Source organism: Oreochromis niloticus, linkage group LG20 (assembly GCF_001858045.2).
Source record: "Oreochromis niloticus isolate F11D_XX linkage group LG20, O_niloticus_UMD_NMBU, whole genome shotgun sequence".
Taxonomy (NCBI): domain Eukaryota; kingdom Metazoa; phylum Chordata; class Actinopteri; order Cichliformes; family Cichlidae; genus Oreochromis; species Oreochromis niloticus.
The window spans coordinates 37,089,610-37,109,559 of NC_031984.2; the positions used below are offsets into that span (position 1 = coordinate 37,089,610).

The 19,950-nt window shown below is 38.2% G+C and overlaps 1 protein-coding gene across 7 annotated transcripts in view; it reads right to left on the reverse strand.

The window, feature by feature from the left end:
• The window catches only part of LOC100696153 (paired box protein Pax-7), an 89,668-nt gene extending 71,023 nt beyond the window's left edge, over positions 1-18,645 (reverse strand). The window contains exons 1-5 of one of the 7 annotated variants that reach the window (XM_025901910.1): positions 18,416-18,642; positions 18,051-18,119; positions 17,052-17,287; positions 16,680-16,824; positions 16,198-16,326 (exon numbers count right to left, since the gene is read on the reverse strand). In XM_025901910.1, the coding sequence (XP_025757695.1) occupies positions 16,198-16,326; positions 16,680-16,824; positions 17,052-17,287; positions 18,051-18,105 (565 nt within the window). In that variant the 5' untranslated portion in view covers positions 18,106-18,119; positions 18,416-18,642. Of the gene's footprint in view, positions 1-16,197; positions 16,327-16,679; positions 16,825-17,051; positions 17,288-18,050 lie in introns of all 7 variants that reach the window. The other 6 variants (XM_025901909.1, XM_025901907.1, XM_025901908.1 and 3 more) reach the window with 6 other exon arrangements.
• Positions 18,646-19,950: the final 1,305 nt, after the last annotated feature.

The following is a 19,950-nucleotide window of genomic DNA, read 5'->3' on the forward strand; positions in this document are numbered from 1 at the left end:
AGGCTTCTCTTAAATAACAGTTGCCCAGGAGCCTCCTGAGGCCTTTTGAAGGTGAGAGGTATAAAAGGAGCACCTCATCGGGGGGGCATTGGACATAAAGACAATAAAAGACCCTGTCACACTCTGCAAGATTTCAGTAAACACTTTCAAAATGATTTACTAAAGCTGTGCAGTGAGCAAAGTGCAGCCTGCATAATCGAGGATGAAAGAGGTAAAATGGTGAAGAGAGAGAGAACAAAATATTCATGTTCATATTTTTAACTAATATTGTTTATGTGAAAGACTGAAGTATATGAATCTAAATGTTTCAGCATAGTTCATTTAGCATGGTTAGACAATGCTCAGTCATTAGTATAAATGCACTGTTTACGAGCCAAAATAAATCAGCAATTAAAGAACAATCCTCATTAAATGTTGCAAACTCTACTAAGAATATTCCTACAAGGAAGTCTTAGCTGCTTCCGTCCTGAATGTGTAAATACATTTTTTGAAGTTTACTGTAAAATCAGCTAGAGGTTCATTTCATTTTTGCTGGGATGGCTCTTTTCATTTATGTATGCCTTTACCAACAATACAAGTCCTTGAATTGCTGCTCTAAACACTAAGCTAATTGAGGCCAAAGCCAAAGTTTGAAAAATTATTCAAAAATCACAACAGAAAGTACAATATAATCTGCCAATTGGCATCAGGAGCAGCTTTGTCAACAAAGGCTTTAAATGCAAACCCAAATGGGCAAAATCGAGCTGAAGCAGAGAAGCGCTGCAATGCTGTTGCGCCTCTGCACACACTCCCATTCACACAGTTTAGTATTGTTCCTGCCTTTGTTCCAATACAGCTCCATCACAATAGTATTTAGTCACAACAAATGCAGCAAAAGTGTATAGTAAGCAGCATGAGTGGAGTGCGTGCAGCATAGGCCATGTTAAAGCAGTGAGTGAAATATTTGCCAAAGGATTTAAAAACTCTGCACACTTTCTTTGAAAAATGAATGAAAAAAATCCCAACTTTTGTCGTTTAACTATGGAAAAATATTTGACTGCATCCACAAAATATAGTCTCCCCGAAAGCTATGGGAGCTGTTACAGAAGCCTCATGGTTTGCACAAATGCTGCACAGAACTGGCACTGAACTCAATCCAGCCCACACAAAGACGCTGGCTTTATCAGAGCATTATGTCTTAGCAAACTGCTATTAATGCAAAGTCTTTATCTTCTTTCCTCCCCAGGCACTGGCATGCATGTCTTTATTTAGTAGATAAAAAATAGCCATAAACAAAAATTGCAGACTGTCAATATACATACTGATAGAGATTAGAGCTGGGAGCAAATATAATAATAAGAGGAACTCTTAAGATATTCTCGACACAGTAAAGCCTTCTGGACAGCTGCAGGCTTAAAGAAAGCAGAAAGTTTTAAAGAGCAACAGTATAATCTTATTTTGGAAGAAAGTAGATTAACTATCAGAGTGGTGCAAAGAAAATGAAGCGATTTGTGCTTGCTGACCATCTTTACAGATTTCAGTTAAAAAGCTCTGATGTGCTTGTAGGAGATGGAGGAACAGGTGAGGTTTTCCTTTGTACCTTCTTTGCTCGTGCCACCATTGTGCAAATGTGGGTCACATGTCAAATGCGCTCTGAATTATACAGTCAGAAATCAGTTCAATGCCAAATGTTTATAGCTGACAGTAAAAAATTTTCTTCATAGTTTGACACCAGGACTGCGTGGATTACTAATAGAAACTGTTCCAGTTTTTCTTTTATCCAGAAGCAGCAATAATACTAAGCCTCTTTCATTTAATAAAATAAAATAACAATGGTTTGAACTTCACCTCCAGATGGGAGCAAATGCACCCATCTCAAAACCTAAACCTGTCAGACTTCCCTACTTGTTTTAAGGCTTTAACCATTAAGCTTACCGTTAAGGCCTATGATACAGAATGATAGTCTCTTGAAATTTTTTTCTACAAACAGGAGGAAATTTGTAAAACCAAACTATAGCATGAGTATTATGGTAATAAAAGAACAAATGCAACAGAGGGATTCACCTCAACACCTGGCTGGACAGCGTCAGAATTTAGAGTGATTCATCTACTAATTGAAACGTTGGTGATTTGATCCCCAACTCCTCCAGTGTCCTTGCATTCATTAGAGTGTGTGTGTGTGTGTGTGTGTGTGTGTGTGTGTGTGTGTGTGTGTGTGTGTGTGTAAAAAGCACTACGTATTCCATTTACCATTTACACACATGCTATACTACCAAGTCAAGGACTCAATCTTATTTACCAGGCCCCTTAATTATCTGACTAAAGCTTATTGAGCACTATATGGGCGCTATTTTGACCTTTTAGTTAGGAGTGGTCCGATTGAATTGTGGACCAATGTGCTGAAAATGTCTGATTTTCAGTATTGCAGAATATATGACTACACTTGCTTGACATTCATTTTTGGAATCAGAATCATATTTTCTCCATCCCATAGAATGTGGAAAACAACGGGGAAGTCAAAAAGGGCCTCGTTTAGGCTTGAGTGAATATTTATATTAATAATATAATAATATTTATTTGCAAATTATCACACAGCACTGTGAGGAAGGTCGTGTGATATGCTAAATATTAAATATATTGTCATACCTATAAGTGTCATGTTCCTGAGTCTGGTGACCGAGTGTTTATATTTTTGATTGTTGATATTCTTTGATTCAGTTAGTTTTTGGTGATTCTTTGTTTTTGTCTCTGCGTCTCCCCTGTGTAACACGTTTCTTGTCTAGTCTCACCAGTCTCTATGTTTGTGCATTTCCTGTGTCTCTCAAGTCAGTTGTGTCTCCTTGTCAAGTCTGCGTCTCTGTGCCTATCTATACCTATAAGCCTAGTGTTTTCCTCTGCCCGTTGTTGTCGAATGTCGTGTAAGTTTCTCAGTGTTTCTGTTTCCATCGTTCCTAGTGTTTAGTTCTTTGTTTCCATGTTCAAGTTTTGGCTTGTTTTTCGTAAGTTTGTTTTATGGATAATTTTCCCAGCAAATAAAGCTGCCGCTCTAAGTTTACGTTTCTGTGTACCAGTCCTGCATTTGGGTCCTTCATCCACAATAAGTGCTCCGATTTGGGTTTAGGAAATTGAATGCAAAACAAGCTGTACTCCAACCACTCTAAGAGCTCGTCAGCCTAACTTTAAAACGTGAAATCTTAATAACATTTACAGTCACCATCATTGTGACAGGAAAATGTCAAATTCTGATTCATGAGGACTGAAATATTTGTAATGGACCCATTACCTGTAGTCTAGATCATACTACAGGTAATAAATTATCCAAAGTCTCCTTCCAGACACTGATTGGAAAAAGTAAAATACATAGTGTTACAGAGTCTCATATTATTTACTGTGACCTTGTGACGCTATACCAACAGCTATCTGATCAATATGGGAAATCAGACATTTGATGGGTCCTAGATTGTTCCTGTGACCTTTATATCATAATGAAGAGGCCAACACATCAGACTGGACTAAATGTTAAAACATAACAAGGGCGTAGATTTGGCATGGACGGAAGGGACATGTCTCCACCAATATCCAGCGATTATTGAATTGTCCCCACCAATAATTTGATTTCTTCGAGTAAAGAAAAACAAACCCGATAGAAAGAAAAAAAACGATCTGTCAACGTCTCATTCACCCAGCGGTGCAGAAAGAGTTAAATTACGTTCTCTACTGGAGTCCTACCTCATGTGACAAATATGCCGATGTGATTGGCTGTGCCTTTCAGGGAGCTCTGTTTAGTGTTAGCAGCGGCAAGCCTGCGCTGCGAGGACCTGCAAGGAGGAGAGGAGGATGGCAGCAAAAAGGAAGAACCTGAATATAAGAAAGTATTTTTCAAAGAAACCTGTAAGTCACTTAAAGCCAAGTTCACTCATAAAATGTGTCCGTCATAATAACGTTACAGGCTATGCTAGGCTTTGGCCCACATCAGTCTAAAATTGTATGTAACCATGAATAACGTGTTTTGGAAACTAACTGCACAACAGGCAGCACTATTAGTTATCTCAGTCTCAGAGTAGCATTTCTAATTTTGATTGAAACTGTCAGAGAAAACGGCAGCCTCAGGCAAGCCAGGATATTAGTTTACAGAGGATGTTAAAATTATATGTCTAACGTTAAAATGTTGGTGACACAATAATTTAATCCTAATGGCACTGATATATTCATAGGGTTAATTTTTGAGACAAAATATCATGAGGTAGTCATGATTTTGCAAATATTCCACCTTGTAGTGCAGTTTGCACAAATTGTTTTAAAAATGCACTCACACTACAAACATTACTGATGAGTCAAGATCTGCACAAATTGACAGAAACACTGACGCAGCTACACATTTTATTCTTATTGTCATGTATGTGCTATTTGTCAGGTGACAGAAGAACCAACAGAGCTCAGAGAGTAATGGTGATACAAGATCACAGGTGAAATTGGATGATGACTTGGTGGTTTATTACTGTATTTGAAGCACATGTGTGACTGCATGTATTTGGAATGTCTCACTGTTATTCATCAGAAGAGGCAAAGTCACAGGTCACTGACTGATGATTTGGTGCTATAGATTAACTAGTATTTATTATCATGACAGTTGTTAGGCTGCTGATGTAAATTGATTCATTAGTGTACATTGGACAAAGAATCTGAATTGACATATCTCACTTTTTATATGGCACAAATCAATGTGTTATTTTATCAGGTGGCAATATGTTCTAGTGCAGTCAGAGGGGAAGAGCCAGGGCCAAAGGTGAGGCACATCAAGCACAGAATAATAATTTTAATCTGAGGATAAAACGCATGTACTGAGGCTGAAAGAAGCTTCAGTGCTCTCAGAAGACTAAAAAGATGGCTAAGTTTAACAGTGGCTCAAATGAGATTAAACAATGCTGCTGTATGTCCACCAGGAGAGACTGGACAGTGTAGATGTAAAACCAATATGCCAGCAGTTTATCTCAGTTAACGAGAGGAGCAGGCATGTGTTTGGCTCCTTCACATACTGGACATTGAGTTGTTGTGTGGGGCACCAGTAGTCCATGTCTGTTGCTGTAACAGTAGTTCATGTTTAGAATATAAAATCCCAGCTCACTGATTTGATCGGGGCATAATGTTGCTTAGAGATCTTTTACTTTGTGGTAATCTTAGATGAGTAGTTTTATGGACAAAAACCACCAGGTCATTCAGTGTTCCCTTAGTGCTAATGTATAAGACATGTTGGTGTACTACAACTGAAGTAATGTTGTTAAGTCCTTAAAGTCATATTCTTTTATTGTCATGACTGTATTTTAAGCTATTTTTATGATATCTGATTTATATGGAATATGGCTAAAGTAAACTAAATTCTAAAATACTTACTCAGTCATTTGTTTAATAGTGATTTAACATCATATAATTCACATCTAAAAGTATGAATTGTAATTTTAAATTGTTTAAAAGCATGTAGAATAGCATATGTAGACAAGTATATTTCTCCTTTTTTTATTATCAAGAAGCAAAGACAAAAAGGGGAAAAAAAGAGAAACAGGGCAGGGTTTGGTGGTTGAATCATCCGTCCCCACCAATGCCAAAACCAAATCTATGCCCTTGAAACATAATAACCACACTTTTATGAAATGACACATTCTTTGTGAGAGAAAAGCAGGAGCACTGAGAGCAAACCCACACCGGAGAACATGCAAAGACTGCGGCCATTTCAGAAGCCTCAGTACAGTAGTAACAGCTGGAACTTCCAGTTTAGTGAATGAATTTTGAATTCAAGTTCAGTCACAAAAAAAACCTAAAATGTGTAAATCAGCAGCAACACTGAGGCAGAGGGGGCTGCTCTTCTTCTATTTTTTCAGAGGAAAAAAAGGAGATCAATATATATATATGACAAGAAACAGTAACTGACTGAAAAAATCTCAATCCATTATCATTTATAAAATAAATGTTCTCTCAATTTGCAACGAATCTGTTGTTGAACTTAAAATGCCACAACAGTGACATCTGCTGATATCAGGGGGGCAGGATCTCTTCTTATAACTGAATACAGTTGGCTGTTTTTATTCATTCATTCCCTCTTAATAAGTACGACAGCTCAAATCATGGACAAAGGGAGGATGTCCTTCCTTGCCAATCAACAACCACAACAAAAAACTGACATCACATATGTTTAAACACATGACTAAATATGACATTTTATCTGTTCCTTTTCAGAAGACATTTTCTTTATTAGTCCCAACAATTAGCTCAGTGTAGTTAGCTAGCAGCAGCAGCTCTGCACTGAGAGTACAGCCTTGGACCTTGCCGTCTCAGCTACCTGGGTTGAACCCAGTCGTCCCTCTCACCTGTCGTTGGATCCATATGAGAGGAGCGGGGTATGGTCAAGTATTGTGTATGCATTTTTATCTTGCTGACTGGACTTTTTCTGCTCCTAAAAGATCTAGAGAAGACCTTTATACCAACCCTGCTCTTAGAAGAGTGCATGCAACAGAATTTATTACATCTACAAAGGTATTCCTCCAATGTGAAGTGAATTAACATAATTAAGTAACATAATATGTTTTGCATGCATTGCATGAAAAATTAGAAAAATGTAATCAAGTTTTATTTATGGACAAAATTTTGCTTTTTAGAGCTGTCAGGATATTTGTATTTTCAATGTCAGATCCATTCATTAAATTAAATATTATATTTCTTGTAATTCTTTGTAAACTCAAAGACAGTGGTGTTGTATGGTGTCATTATTGTACACATGGATGTTTGCCATAAAAATAGAGGCCTCAGACATTAGTGAATAAGAAAAGAATGGCAGAATTCAAAGAAAAGGCAAAGAAAAGATTGCAATAGACCAGGGGGGTCAAACTCATTTATACTGTGGGCCACACTCAGTCTCATTCACTTTGACCCCAAGTGTGCTGAACCAGTGAAACTCTTTCTATCAGTGTAAAGAAGTTGCATATTTAACTACTGATACAGCAGAAAGCTCTCAGCACAACTCTTTAGACTTTAATGATAGGAAATAAACATACAAAATGACAGAAAAAGTTCTGGTAGCTTATTGCCCAGACTCTTCAGTTTTTGTTTGGTTTTGGGGGGTTTTAACTGTAGTTATAAAAAAAACCCCAGAAATTTCTGTAGCAGAAAGTGAAAAAAAGAAAGTTTTTGTTATTTAATTGTTTATTGCTTTAATTGTTATGGGAGGTTTTTATCAGTAGGAAAACTTGTGAAAATAGAGTTAAAAGTCCAAAATTTCTGCTTGTTTGTTGTGAGCAGCAGATCAACCAAGAATTATAAATGGCTTCTCGTGTACATTCAGGCCTGAGAGACTTATTTAGACACTCTTTGCTACAGGCAGACATTTCTGCATCTCTGCCATTCAAAAACACTTTTTTATATTTATATATATTATTAGTAGTAGTATATTATTATGTATTATTATATTTATATATATTTATATGAAAGTTATATGATACCCTTATTTTTATGCATTTGTTACTACTAAGGAGAACACACGAGGCCTGGACAAGTTTTTTTATTGTTTTGTTTTGTTTTTTGTCTTGCACAATGGAAAATGGCTGAAAATAAAAGTGGGTATCCCTTTATCTAGCTCCTAATTTTATAAATTAGGAGCGATCGTGGCTCAAGAGTTGGGAGTTCGCCTTGTAATCGGAAGGTTGCGGTTCGAGCCCTGGCTCGGACAGTCTCGGTCGTTGTGTCCTTGGGCAAGACACTTCACCCGTTGCCTACTGGTGGAGGTCAGAGGGCCCGGTGGCGCCAGTGTCCGGCAGCCTCGCCTCTGTCAGTGCGCCCCAGGGTGGCTGTGGCTACAATGTAGCTTGCCATCACCAGTGTGTGAATGTATGTGTGAATGGGTGGATGACTGGATATGTAAAGCGCTTTGGAGTCCTTAGGGACTAGTAAAGCACTATATAAATACAGGCCATTTACCATTAATTCTCCAACATGATGGAAATGCAGCCAGATGCTGCTCATTTTATGGTTTTGCTTGTTTTTGGCCCACAAGCTTGCATTTGCACCTGGCCTGTACTACTACACTTGTCTTCAGAACATCTGCCATCCTTCCTTCTTTCACATAATGGTATGATCCAAGTCTGTCTGTACATGCGATTGCTCGCATGGTGTGCCAATCAAAATGAAATCCTGCCTCTGTCTGCATTAATTCTCAGTAGGACTGAAGATTTGGCTCCCACATACTGAGGGGCCATTAATTACTGACACGGGAAATTATCTCGCGGGCCAGATATAATTGTATAGCGGGCCGTATGTTTGAGACCCCTGTAATATACAGTTTATTAATTAATGGAATAATTAGCTAGGGTATTTGTATTATTGTGTTGTGTGACTTCACGCTTCAGAGAAGTTGGCTTTCCTCTCTTATGCAAGGTCCTATATCTCCCTCTGGGTTATTTAAAGGGCCCATTAATGCAAATGAACAGAGCGCTCATATCTTTCATTTTACCTAGAGCTTTCTTCAGCCGAGTTACACTGCTATTATTGTTTTATCATTAACTATTTTCATGCAGTTGAGTTGAAACCATGTCATTATTAGGTAATGTTTGCTGCAGGCAGTCCAGAAAGGCCATTTTGGTAAAATGCTTCCCTAGAAGTTCTGCTATACCTGCTGCTTGAAGTTGCTGTAAGAATTCTTCTAATTCTAATAATAGAGAGTAGAGAGTTGGCCACAGCGATCCCTCCCACTGCAGTTGCATATTCATTCAAAACAGAAGCATTAGAAATGCCGATCAGCTCACCAGCACAGACCAGAAGCCTTTCAGCATTTTGCTGTTGTCTAGCTCAATCGTATCACTTTGAAGGAGTCTATTCAGAGGTATTCATGCATCTGCCTTCGGGCTACAATGGCAGCCACTTTATAAACTGTCAGCCTGCTTGCCTCAAGCCTTCGGTTCATATTGTTTCCTTTCTTTAATAGACTTGGAGGAGTTCATCAACTCCTTCAGTGGCAAATGCAGGCACAGAATAGCAGGCTGCCCTCCTAGTCCATTTCAAACCAGGTTAATTTTTCTTTCTTCTCATCCTGTCAGCAGCCCACAACATACACAAAAGTTGTTTCTGCAGACTTGCTCATGCCTGCACACAACAAACACACAAAACATTTAGCAGTCTGGGCAAAAGCAAATTCTTCGAATCAAGATATTTTTTCAAATTAAAAGACATAAATATAGGCACAGAGACAAGGAAGATTAATTAAATTAAATTAAAGTGTAATTTTGATCAAACTCATGTTTTGATGAAAATGTGAATATTTTGTTATCCCATCCACAGTCATTGCGTGTCAGCCGAAATATGAAATTACAGCAAATTTTGGACCGGTTTGCGTGCCATTTTTGTTTTGATGTGCTTTAATTAGAGTTAAACACAATCAGAGAATAAATCACTACTACTGCTGAGGCTGTTCTCATGGGTCAGGTTGTAGTAACACCAACTAAGAACCCCATTCTGTGCTAATCGAAACCTTTAGACTTCTCTCAGAACAAAGTGAAAAAAGATTTTTGTGCAAAGAGCTGCAGCAGATCCATTCACTAATCCAAGGTTACTAGCGTGACAGAGTGTGGTCCCTCATGAAGCCACAGTGTGAACAATGCTGTTTCCACCATGACCAAAGACTGCTAAAGATTTGGCTCGAATTATTTTTATTGCAGTGATAGAGAAATGGCTGATAATCCACTTTCATTCCTATAAACAGAGTGAACATTTGCGCACCCACCAACGAAAACATTGTTAGGCCTTTATACCCAAATAATCTCTGTTTATTTAAGGTCGTTTTTTTTAGCCAGTAACAATGAATAAATGGTGTTTACTAAATGAGATTTACTTCATGAATGTATGGAGAAAACCATGGAAAAGCCACTGACCCTCAGAGAAATTATACTTGCTAAATAATTCTTAGATGATTTCCTAATCATCTAATACAGATAATCACATACTCTGCTCATTTTTGCTTGTTTTATGTTTGTCATAGAATTTAACATTAAACAAATATTAAATAGGCAGTGGGATATTAAAAGATATCAAACCATCTTTTCAGTATTATACTATGATCTTATTCTTTGTATCATCCTTTAATGCAAATCTTTTCTTTTCATGCTTAATTTCACTCATATTAATTAGGCACAGGCCCCAACACTCACACTTAAGATAATATCTGAGAAGTCTGGGTTTTTGGAATTTTTTCCTAGTTTGCTAGGCAACAGGATGATTGCTTTACATGTTTATATTTGTATACTGAACAATAATAGTTAAAATTTTTGCTTTGCAATAAAAAGAGAGAACTGTGGCCTTGTTATTTCTATAAATCCAGATATCTGCTTTGATATGCTTTTTTAATTTTGCTTGAATTGGGAACATTTTCCCCCTAAATCTCAGGGGCATCTCGTTTTTAAAGAATCACAAGCTATATGGTGTTCCTGTATTATAAAGGAAGTGACATTGCAAATCAACATGTAATTTACATAAAAATGCATCCACGCTTAATTTGTAAGATAGTTTAATTTCAAAATAAATTCAGTGGTGCTGCAGATGGAAGAATAACCTAAAAGGCGTTACAAAGCTGCAGCAGTATCTCTGGACCGACTGATTTTGTCAGGGAGCGGTGTCTTTAAAGACAGCAGAGTTTAATCCTACAGCTAGCTGTGAGAAAAGCAAGGTGGAGAAAGAACGTTCTCTGAATGGTCTGTTAGCATACAGCGGAAAGTTTTCCCCTGCAGCCAAATGAACTGGATTAAAGTAGATATTTCCCTTCTACACCCTGACACAGGCAGCTAACAAACCAATCAAGCACATGATTTCAAATGAAGTTCTTAAACCTTAAAAAGGTGAGTGAAATCTTCAAATCTAAAAAGGCTTTTTAAGGTTTCCTCAAATTTATCTTGACATTAAGTGTTTTCCGGCTATGAGGTATTCCACTCAAAAAACATGTAAAACGTTGATCAATAAAATTCATAGAATAATGACACAAGCAATACAAATTCAGAATTAAACTAAAGCTATACAGCCGAGGTATAAGGTTTCTTTAAGGTTTCAGACTGACCAAAGTGTTAACATGGCATCATTTTGTTATAATATTGTTTGTGCAAATATTATATTGCTCTCTTTGAATTTGCGATGTGTATATCCTTTACAAATGGGTTGTTAATGGGATGCCATAGGCTTCTGACTGCCCTCATCCCTGTTTTGCCTGCTTGCTCTTTGTGGACCATTCCTCTTTTGTTGGCTGATCAGCTTCCTATTGGGTTGCCAGACAAGATCCTTGGCATTTGTCGGCAAATGAAAGAAGGATTAAGGGATGGCTACTAAACACTCCATGGCTAAGAAGTGGGCTGCTATTCTCCTATTCAAAGCCTTCTCCCAGTTCAGCAGCTCCCCTTTATATATATTTGTTTTCTCAAAGACAGCATTGAGAAGTCCCCAGTTCTGCAGAAATAAAGGGAAGTCAGGCCGGCAAACATGCTTATAGTTGTTGAAAAGGAAAAGAAATCATACAATTAGCTGCACTCTAAGCACCAACAATTACAATCAAGTGTGATGTTTTCTTGGTGTAAACCTTTAAGATGTTTCATATGTTGAAAGTATTAAATGAATTTATCAACTACCTAACTTGGTGGTAACTGAAATGTCTGAAAGAAGTCGGTGTCTGTTTTAATGAGACTAAAGAAATGGAACCAATACTCATAAATAGGAATAAGAAAATATTAGCAAATCAACTGGTGTAAAAATTGGTATTCTTCTCTGATGTTCTGTAGAACCTGTGGATCCTTCTACTGGTTACTGAATTTGATTCATCCACATTATCATTGTCATCAAAGCAAGCTGCGAAAAACAAAATTAATTTGTGGTCATGTGATACATCGGAACGTCTGTTATACAGAGCATTAGACTGATTATATGCAACATAACAGAATATGTGGAAAATATTCATGTTAAATATCCCGATGCCTTTTTTTAAGGCATGTTTGAACAAGCAATACAATGCACCAAAACACGTGTGAATCACTCCAGAAATAGCAGTCTTCTTTTCACATGTAACCCTTGTGTTGCATGTGAAAGATAAAAATCAGAAAATTCCTCCACATATCGTAAATGAAAACATGATCACTAAAACAACTGAGAAGTCTGACACTTTTACTGATTTACTGCTGAAAACTTTGCTTACGGTAGATGTTATCAAATACTGGAAATACAAACTTGTTTCATCATTTCTTCTGTTAACAACTGTTAAAAAACCTCTAACGCCCACTAATGAAATCACTGTTCTTAGTGGCCGTGGACCCCTGGAGCAACAACTTATATTTAGCACTGTTCATCTTCGATAACAAGTCCTGAACCTGTTTTAATCTGAAACCTTACTGTCACACATTTCTACATTAACTGGCTCACTTTCTGACGTCTGTCTTTCATATTATTAAATATTTCAGTTATTGATCTTTCCACACAGTAAGGCTATTCAAATAAAACGTTCCCATGTTGCTTTCTGATTTTTCCTATTTGCTGTGTGTCTTGTGTTACTGTGCTTTATCCTCTTCCTCTGTGCGTCTGCAGTGACCCAGTTTCCCCACAGGGATCTAATGCTGTCCCTGCCCACCTCCAGAACCTCATCCAACTATGATTCCCTTCATTTCACATGGTGAGAGAGAGGGAGAGCCTAGAAAAAACGCTTCACATAGACAACTGTAATTTTAAAATGTATTTTAAATATTTCTCTGTGGTTTTAAGGAAGGCAGCTATTAATTTAACTATTAAGTTGATGTCATTAGTTTCCAAATAAGCACAATGGTTTTACTCAGACATCACAGAGAGACAGGCCGTCCCTCTGAACAGAGGCATGGCATTAGTGTTGGGGGCACAGAGGGACGGACAGATCCTCTCTCATATAGAAAATGGGCTTTAATTATTACACAGGCAAGCCTGAAGGCAGTGCTGGCTTCAGCGAATGTGATGAAGCCTCATTGTGGCAGTGTCACCACAAATGCTACAAATAATGAAAAGCAGCAGAGGATCAAAGCCTCTAAGCTCCTCACTTTGCTCCAGCAGCTTCATACTTTCCTCACCTACTTTTTCCTCTGCTGTTAAAGTCTGAAACAGAGCAGAGGAAGCGTGCCCTCAGGTCTCCCTCAGTCCACCACAGCTTCAACAGTCAGCATTACAGTGGAAACAGCTTCTGTGAACATATGTGCCTTTTTTTTATACTTACAACTCATAAGGGAGTAAAATTTCACTGTTATGACGCAAAACAACCTCTGCATCCATAATCACAAACTACCAGCATGTCTATATGTTGACTCTTTTCAAAGCTTTAGGGACAGTGTTAGCTGATTCCTAAGTCACTGCACTCTTTTGTCCTTTGGAGGAATGATTTGCTATAAAATCAGTGCATCTTAGGAATGTTTAGTCGAGGGCTACGTGATGATGTTTGTAATGTCATGGTCTCACATCACTGATTTTTTACATTTTCACTAGCAATTAATTTATTTTATCACTCGCAATAAAATCAGTGATCCTTAAGACTTTTGGTTATATTGGATTTTTGTATCACTTTTTTTATCAGTACAATAAAGTGTTAATGTAACATACTATATTGAAATACATTTCAATATTCATACACCGTGAACAAAATTTCATCAAGGATTTTACAAAATTTTATTTACAGTACATGATTATAAACTATATATCTGATCGGTGGTAATGCTTTGATGTAATCTAGATCATTACGTAAGACAACAAATATTATCTCCCCAAAGATTTGGAATCACAGTGTGAAAGGATTTATTTCTGACGTTTGGAAACTTCCTTTAGTTTTACATTTAAAATTCAATACACTTTTTATATGTTCATTGTAATATTTACAATTCTTTGTTTAATTAAAGTGAAATAAATTACATGTGCACTTTGGGGTGATGCCTTCAAATTGCTATATTTAAGAATGCCAACTGTTAGCACAGGTCAAAGGCAGAAAAGCAGCAGATCCTCACAATGATGCAAATGCCAGCAGCATTTTGAATTTTTACCCCACGAATGACTGTGACACATCACTGTCATGATGATTTTGACTCACTACTCATTACTGCTGATACACTTCCACTGACCTCCAACCCCCTTTACATTTTGTAACACAGCTGTTAAAAATGTAAATTTTGGTGCACAACAGCAGGGGAGAAAAGAGAGGTTAATCCCAGTTTAATACAGTGATGCACAGCCCAGGACCGTGGCTGTGATGATTGTGTTATCTGCAGACAGCATTTAGGTCTCCCTCAATTTCAACCCGAGTAAAATAGCTGGAAGAAAGTGAAGGTGGAGTAGAGTATGTGTGAATGCCCAGGGAAATTGTTATTAATAGCAGCAACTTGCCAAAGACTGTGCTCTCTGCAAAGGAGCTTCCCGTCACCTGCACTGGATTTGTTTGAAGTGCTTTCTCTATCCTCACTGTCTACCTTTTCTCTTTAAACCAGGCTGGACTCTATAGTTTTTTTGTTCTACATAATTCTTATTTACATCTTTAAGACACAGCATACACACTAAATAGTGCTATAAACTGTAAAAAGAAAGCCTGAACAGCTGTTTAACTGGATTCCAGTCACTGTGTGCAGTGAAATGCTGTGTGCAGGCTAACATATTAGGAAGCATTTTCAGTGTTTTCTACAATGTGACAGTAATTTACAGAACCAAGGTGATTACTTTGAAGCTTTGATATGTACATTTAACAAGCGTAAACAATGATCCTAACTGAAGATTAACAGTAAGTTTGTCATTTATCAGTTATATGCAAATGTCAGACTAGAACAGGATGTGCCCGGAATATTGCATTCAACTGAGCAATACTTCAATAGGAATCAAGTGTGTGTGTGTGTGTGTGTGTGTGTGTGTGTGTGTGTGTTACTTTTAAAGGTTATTTCAAATTAGCCTTACTCATTTTATGTCGTTTTTAGCTTGTCCTTTGCTGTAATCAGTGCTCACATATCATGTAAATAAAAAAATCATCTCATTTAATGGATCAAATAAAACTGGTAAACAGTACCCTTCAATGAGTTTGTCTCAATCACTACTGCCTCTTCCATTCAACCTAAAATTCACTCTGACTACTGCTGAAATATGTACAGCACGCCACCAAAAGTAAACATTAAAAAAACATTTGCAAATTAAAACAATTATATATATATTTAAAAATACTATCTAAACAAGGGGAGTGGAAAGCTTACAATCTCATGAATTTATGCTGCAGGCTTCACACTATGAAGTGAGCCACTGAGAGATGAAAGTGAAAAGAAATAAAAGGCTCAATTTAATCTGCTTTAAGGCCCTTCAAGAGCGTGTGCCTGGGACTGTGAGAGTGAGGGCTGATAGGGGATAAATATATTTCTTACCATGCCTTCCAGCTATTACACCCCTTTCCAACACAAACGCCTATTCAACAGACACCGGTTTCATTACCAGCTGTAATAGGCTAAGTCTTCAAATTATGAAATGCCAAGCTCGGATGACACAGAGACACTCGCTGGGCTGATCTTTTGAAGAATGTGGAAAGGGGGAGACTTGATAGCTGTTTGAAAAAAAATCACCAGTGAAACCAGTGGTCAGAAAGCACTGGGTCCGCTACAGGTCTCAAATTTAAACAACAGACGGCCGTCCACACGCTACACTCAAACATGCTGCATCGACGTCATTTTAATAAAAATGAAACTAACAAATCAGCTTCCAACCGCCATGTATACGTGTGTATATGAAAGAAATATGAAGAGGGGATATTTAACATCTTCCATTAAAATCGTACTATAACCATATACTTACTATGCCTTTTCACTTTAAAAGTTATGAATTTAATACATTCAAATATCTAATTATGCCATTTTTGGCTAGGTTCATGTATTTATTTAGCGTTTGTTTGTTTGTAGGCTAAATGTCATTTCAGACGAAAATTCTGCTTGAACTTGGTATCCACACACGGAGCTGACGGCCTGGCTCCTGCCGCCTGTGATCGGTATGGACCGCCACATTTGTCATCGTTTAGCGTCGCTCTCAGAGGAGCAGCGTGACGGGAGCCCGCGCCACCGCTCACCATGAATATTTAAGGGCCTCCAGGCGGGAGAAGCCATGGGACAAAACGCCCGTTTAGACCTGATTACCAGACAACTGTCTGGTAATCAGGCCGCTAGTCCTCCCGGGGCCTACCTTTGTCCCCGAGGATGCCGTCGATGCTGTGTTTTGTTTTCTTTTCTCCGTCCTCTTCCTTTTTATCGCACTCATCCTCATCCTCCTTTTTCCCAAAACGAGCGCGAAGTACACGGCTGATCGAACTCACTGCGAACAGAAAGGCATTTTTAGCAATAACAAAATAACAAAATAATAATAATAATAATAATAATAATAATAATAATAATAGTGTTTTTATATTAAAATCACTGTTATTCTATTATTCTGTCATTATTATTTTATTATATTGTTCTGTTATTATTTTTGTTATTACCATTAACAACAACAACAACAATAATAATAATAATAATAATGATGATGATGATAACAAGAATAATAATAATAATAATAATAATAATATATTTTTCGTGATAACGTCCTTGATTTGAAAGTCTGTTTTTATGTTTTCATCGAGGAGGGCAAAATTCAGAGAGTAAAACTGTGAATTAAACGCTGCTTACCAGAGGAGGCCTCACCTGAAGGGACTGTGCTTCTGTCACACACCCCGTCCTTCAGTAGCTTATCCCGGATCTCCCAGCTGAACATGCCAGGGTTGTCCCGCTTGTACTCTTCAATCCTTCTCTCTACATCCGGCGTGGCTACCTGCTGCAGGTCGCCGTGAGCCACACAGAAACAAGAAGAGTGAGCTGAGCCACAGGCTACAGGCCCCGAAATGTCTCGAGCGACTTTTTAGAAAGCAGGTGGAAATATAAACTATCACAACGCTGTGGAAGCCTACAGATAATCTACAGATCATTTACTAAAAGGTTACTAACTTATTATTTAGCCTAGTGGTACTGACAGACAATTGTCCTTTAGATCGTTTCTCTCACCCGGGGTTTGCTGCCACCTATGGCGCCGGGTCGGATGGACCCGGTCTCTTGGTAGCGGCAGAGGATCTTGGACACGCAGCCGTGGGAGACACGAAGTTGTCGCGAAATGACGCAGGGCCGGATCCCGTGGTGGGCCATCTCGACTATCTTGTGTCGGATATGGTTGGGCAACGGTCGGCCGTTAATGAAAACCCCCCCAAGCTGGTTGACTCGTCCCTGGCCCAGAGGAGTAGACACTGTGGACGACACAAGGCCAGATTCGGTACAGAGCGGCTTTAAGCGCAGACTGTTGTCTGTTATTAAATAATCCAGTTTGATGACAGGCTATTTTTCTTATCAATCACACGTAATGCGAGCCCAGTGTTCTTTCAGCTGTTCCCTGCCAGTATTCACTGGCAGTACCATGTGTCAATTGTTTTCAAATCTCATTTGATCGCCATTAAGGGCTAACACTTCACAGTTCCACATGCCAAGCAGAGGAGGTGAAGAACACCTGCTGCCACGCTTCACTGTTCGCCGTCACGCTGTCCAAATATTGGACTGATCCTCTGGTTCTGCCAGTGGGTGCCAATTTCCAGGCGCGCAGAACTTGAAGAAATCCAAGTGCTGTAGAGACTGTCTCTGTTTTCTCTGGAATTTCTAGTCGTTTTCAATTTGCTGACAAAGTGGTCACTGGATGATTAAGATGATTTAGCATAAGAATAATACAACGGAAATTGTATTAGCATAAGAATAATACAAAGTTGTTGTTTTTTTGGTGGGGGGGGGGCACTTGCGTTTATTCATGCAATTGTGTTCAGTGCCAGTCCGTGCACACGAAGTTTACCCTGGAGTTGAGGCCTTAACTGTTAAGCACGCTGAAGGACTTCTCACGTGCCTTTAATGTTTAGTGCAGAATATTTGTTTGAATAATCTTCAAATTAAGCTTGCATTTTTTTCAGCCTCCGCACAAAATCTACCGGAGTCTGAAAGGCTGTTCAGGGCTACTGAAGCTCCTACCTTCCAGAGGGAATCCAGTGCGGGGATAGTTCTGTCCGGGAGCCGGGCGCATCATTCGTGGTACTGTTCCTGGCAAAGACGACATTGTAGCATTAAAAACAACAACGAAAAGAAAAGAAAAGGGAAAAGAAAAGAAAATAAAAGAAAAGAAAAGAAAAGAAAAGAAAAAAGACGGACACGTTTAGATGTCCGATTCAAGAGTTGATTTGTTGGTCACACGGTTCTGAGGATGGAAAGTGGGACTCAGATCCGGCGTGGAGCAAAAATCAAACAAACAAGCAAACAAACGAAAACGTCGGTTGGATGTTAAAATGTGAGCCCACAGCATTCAGGTACACGGGACTGCTGTGGAGCGGAGTCCTTACAATTCTAATGTGCTCGCAGTATACAGTTGTTCTGTCTGATATCAGTTTATTTTCTCCCGGAGAAGTCCAGACCAGGCGGACTGGAGAATGGACGATTTTTCGCGAGCACCAATAGGTTCTTGGCGCTTTCTCTTATTTGAGGGGGAAAAGGCTCCAACAAGTTTCAGCAGCCAATGAGAACGAAGAACACACAAACGTACACACACACACACCAAACCCACGATACACTCACACTGAAAATGCAGGCCTTAACACAGACTTAGCACATCCTCCACACCCGCACATCCGCCTGTACGTCACACTGGATGGACACAAAACACCAGCACCTGTCAAATACAGGCTACTGCAAGCCAGTGCAACTACTCTTTAATGGACAGCTGCAGGCATTGATGTGTGCTGTGCTCACTCTTTCCTTTTATTTACAGCTGGAAAAAAAAACCTTAAATCAGTTTGAACCAAATGCAGGAACACAAGCTAGTCCTCAAGGTTTGACACTTAGCCTTATAGTGAAGGTGTTTTCCATGTCTCATTTTCTGATCACGTTTTTCTAAAAGTTTGAAAAATAAATTAAACTGTGAAGCGGTGACAGTCCTCTGAATGATGATATTAATATTGTTTTTTAAAACTGAAAAGGTTACAAAGGGGAATGCAAAAAATTGTGTAAGATTCTAAGACTGAAGCCTCCACAAAAAGCTCAACAGTGTTTATATTAATCCATTTTAATTCAGATCAAAAAATTCTAAATGTGTTAAATTCAATACACCCAGTGAGCTGAATGTCAGGAGATAAAGATAATCAATACTTTATTATTATTCACTGAGTTGGAGATGCTCTGTATCTCACTGAACAACTGTATGGTGACAATAAAGGCATTCTATTCTATTCTTTTCTATTCTATTTATTTACTCCTATTTATTCTGATGAATAAATGGCTACATATGGTTGTGTGTTTAATATATTCTTTATAATTAAAACTACATTAAAAAAATTAGAATTAAAGTGTCAGTCCATGCATAGATACATTCAAACATAGAATTAATTGTCTAACTGATCAACTATATGATACAATAATAGGCACAATTTTAGGGGTGATCAGCTCTTATTGTTTGACCAAGGAGACAAATCAGAAAAATCTATCGTTTCTTAGAGCCCTAAAAGTCTCTTGCAGACATCGTGTTCTACTCAATATCCCGAGACATCCTGAGAGAAAACTTGTCTTTTGAGAGATAAATGGTATTTAGAGTAAAGTTCTGTTACATGAGCTGCATTCATAGGGATGTACTGCAAGAATGTGCTATACAAGTCCATATTTGAAATTGTCAAATCAGCAGTCGTTATTCAAACTAGAGCTGAGAATTCCACAGATAGTGTTTGTACAAATTACTTATTTTAAATAAATAGGTGTGTGTTTTTTCCAATTTATTTGTCACACTTTTTGGATGTTATGATACCAAGCAAAGCCTGAAAATGCTACATAACATAAAAACATCCTGAATGCAGAAGACAAGGCTTTGAAGTGTTATAATGAGAAAGAA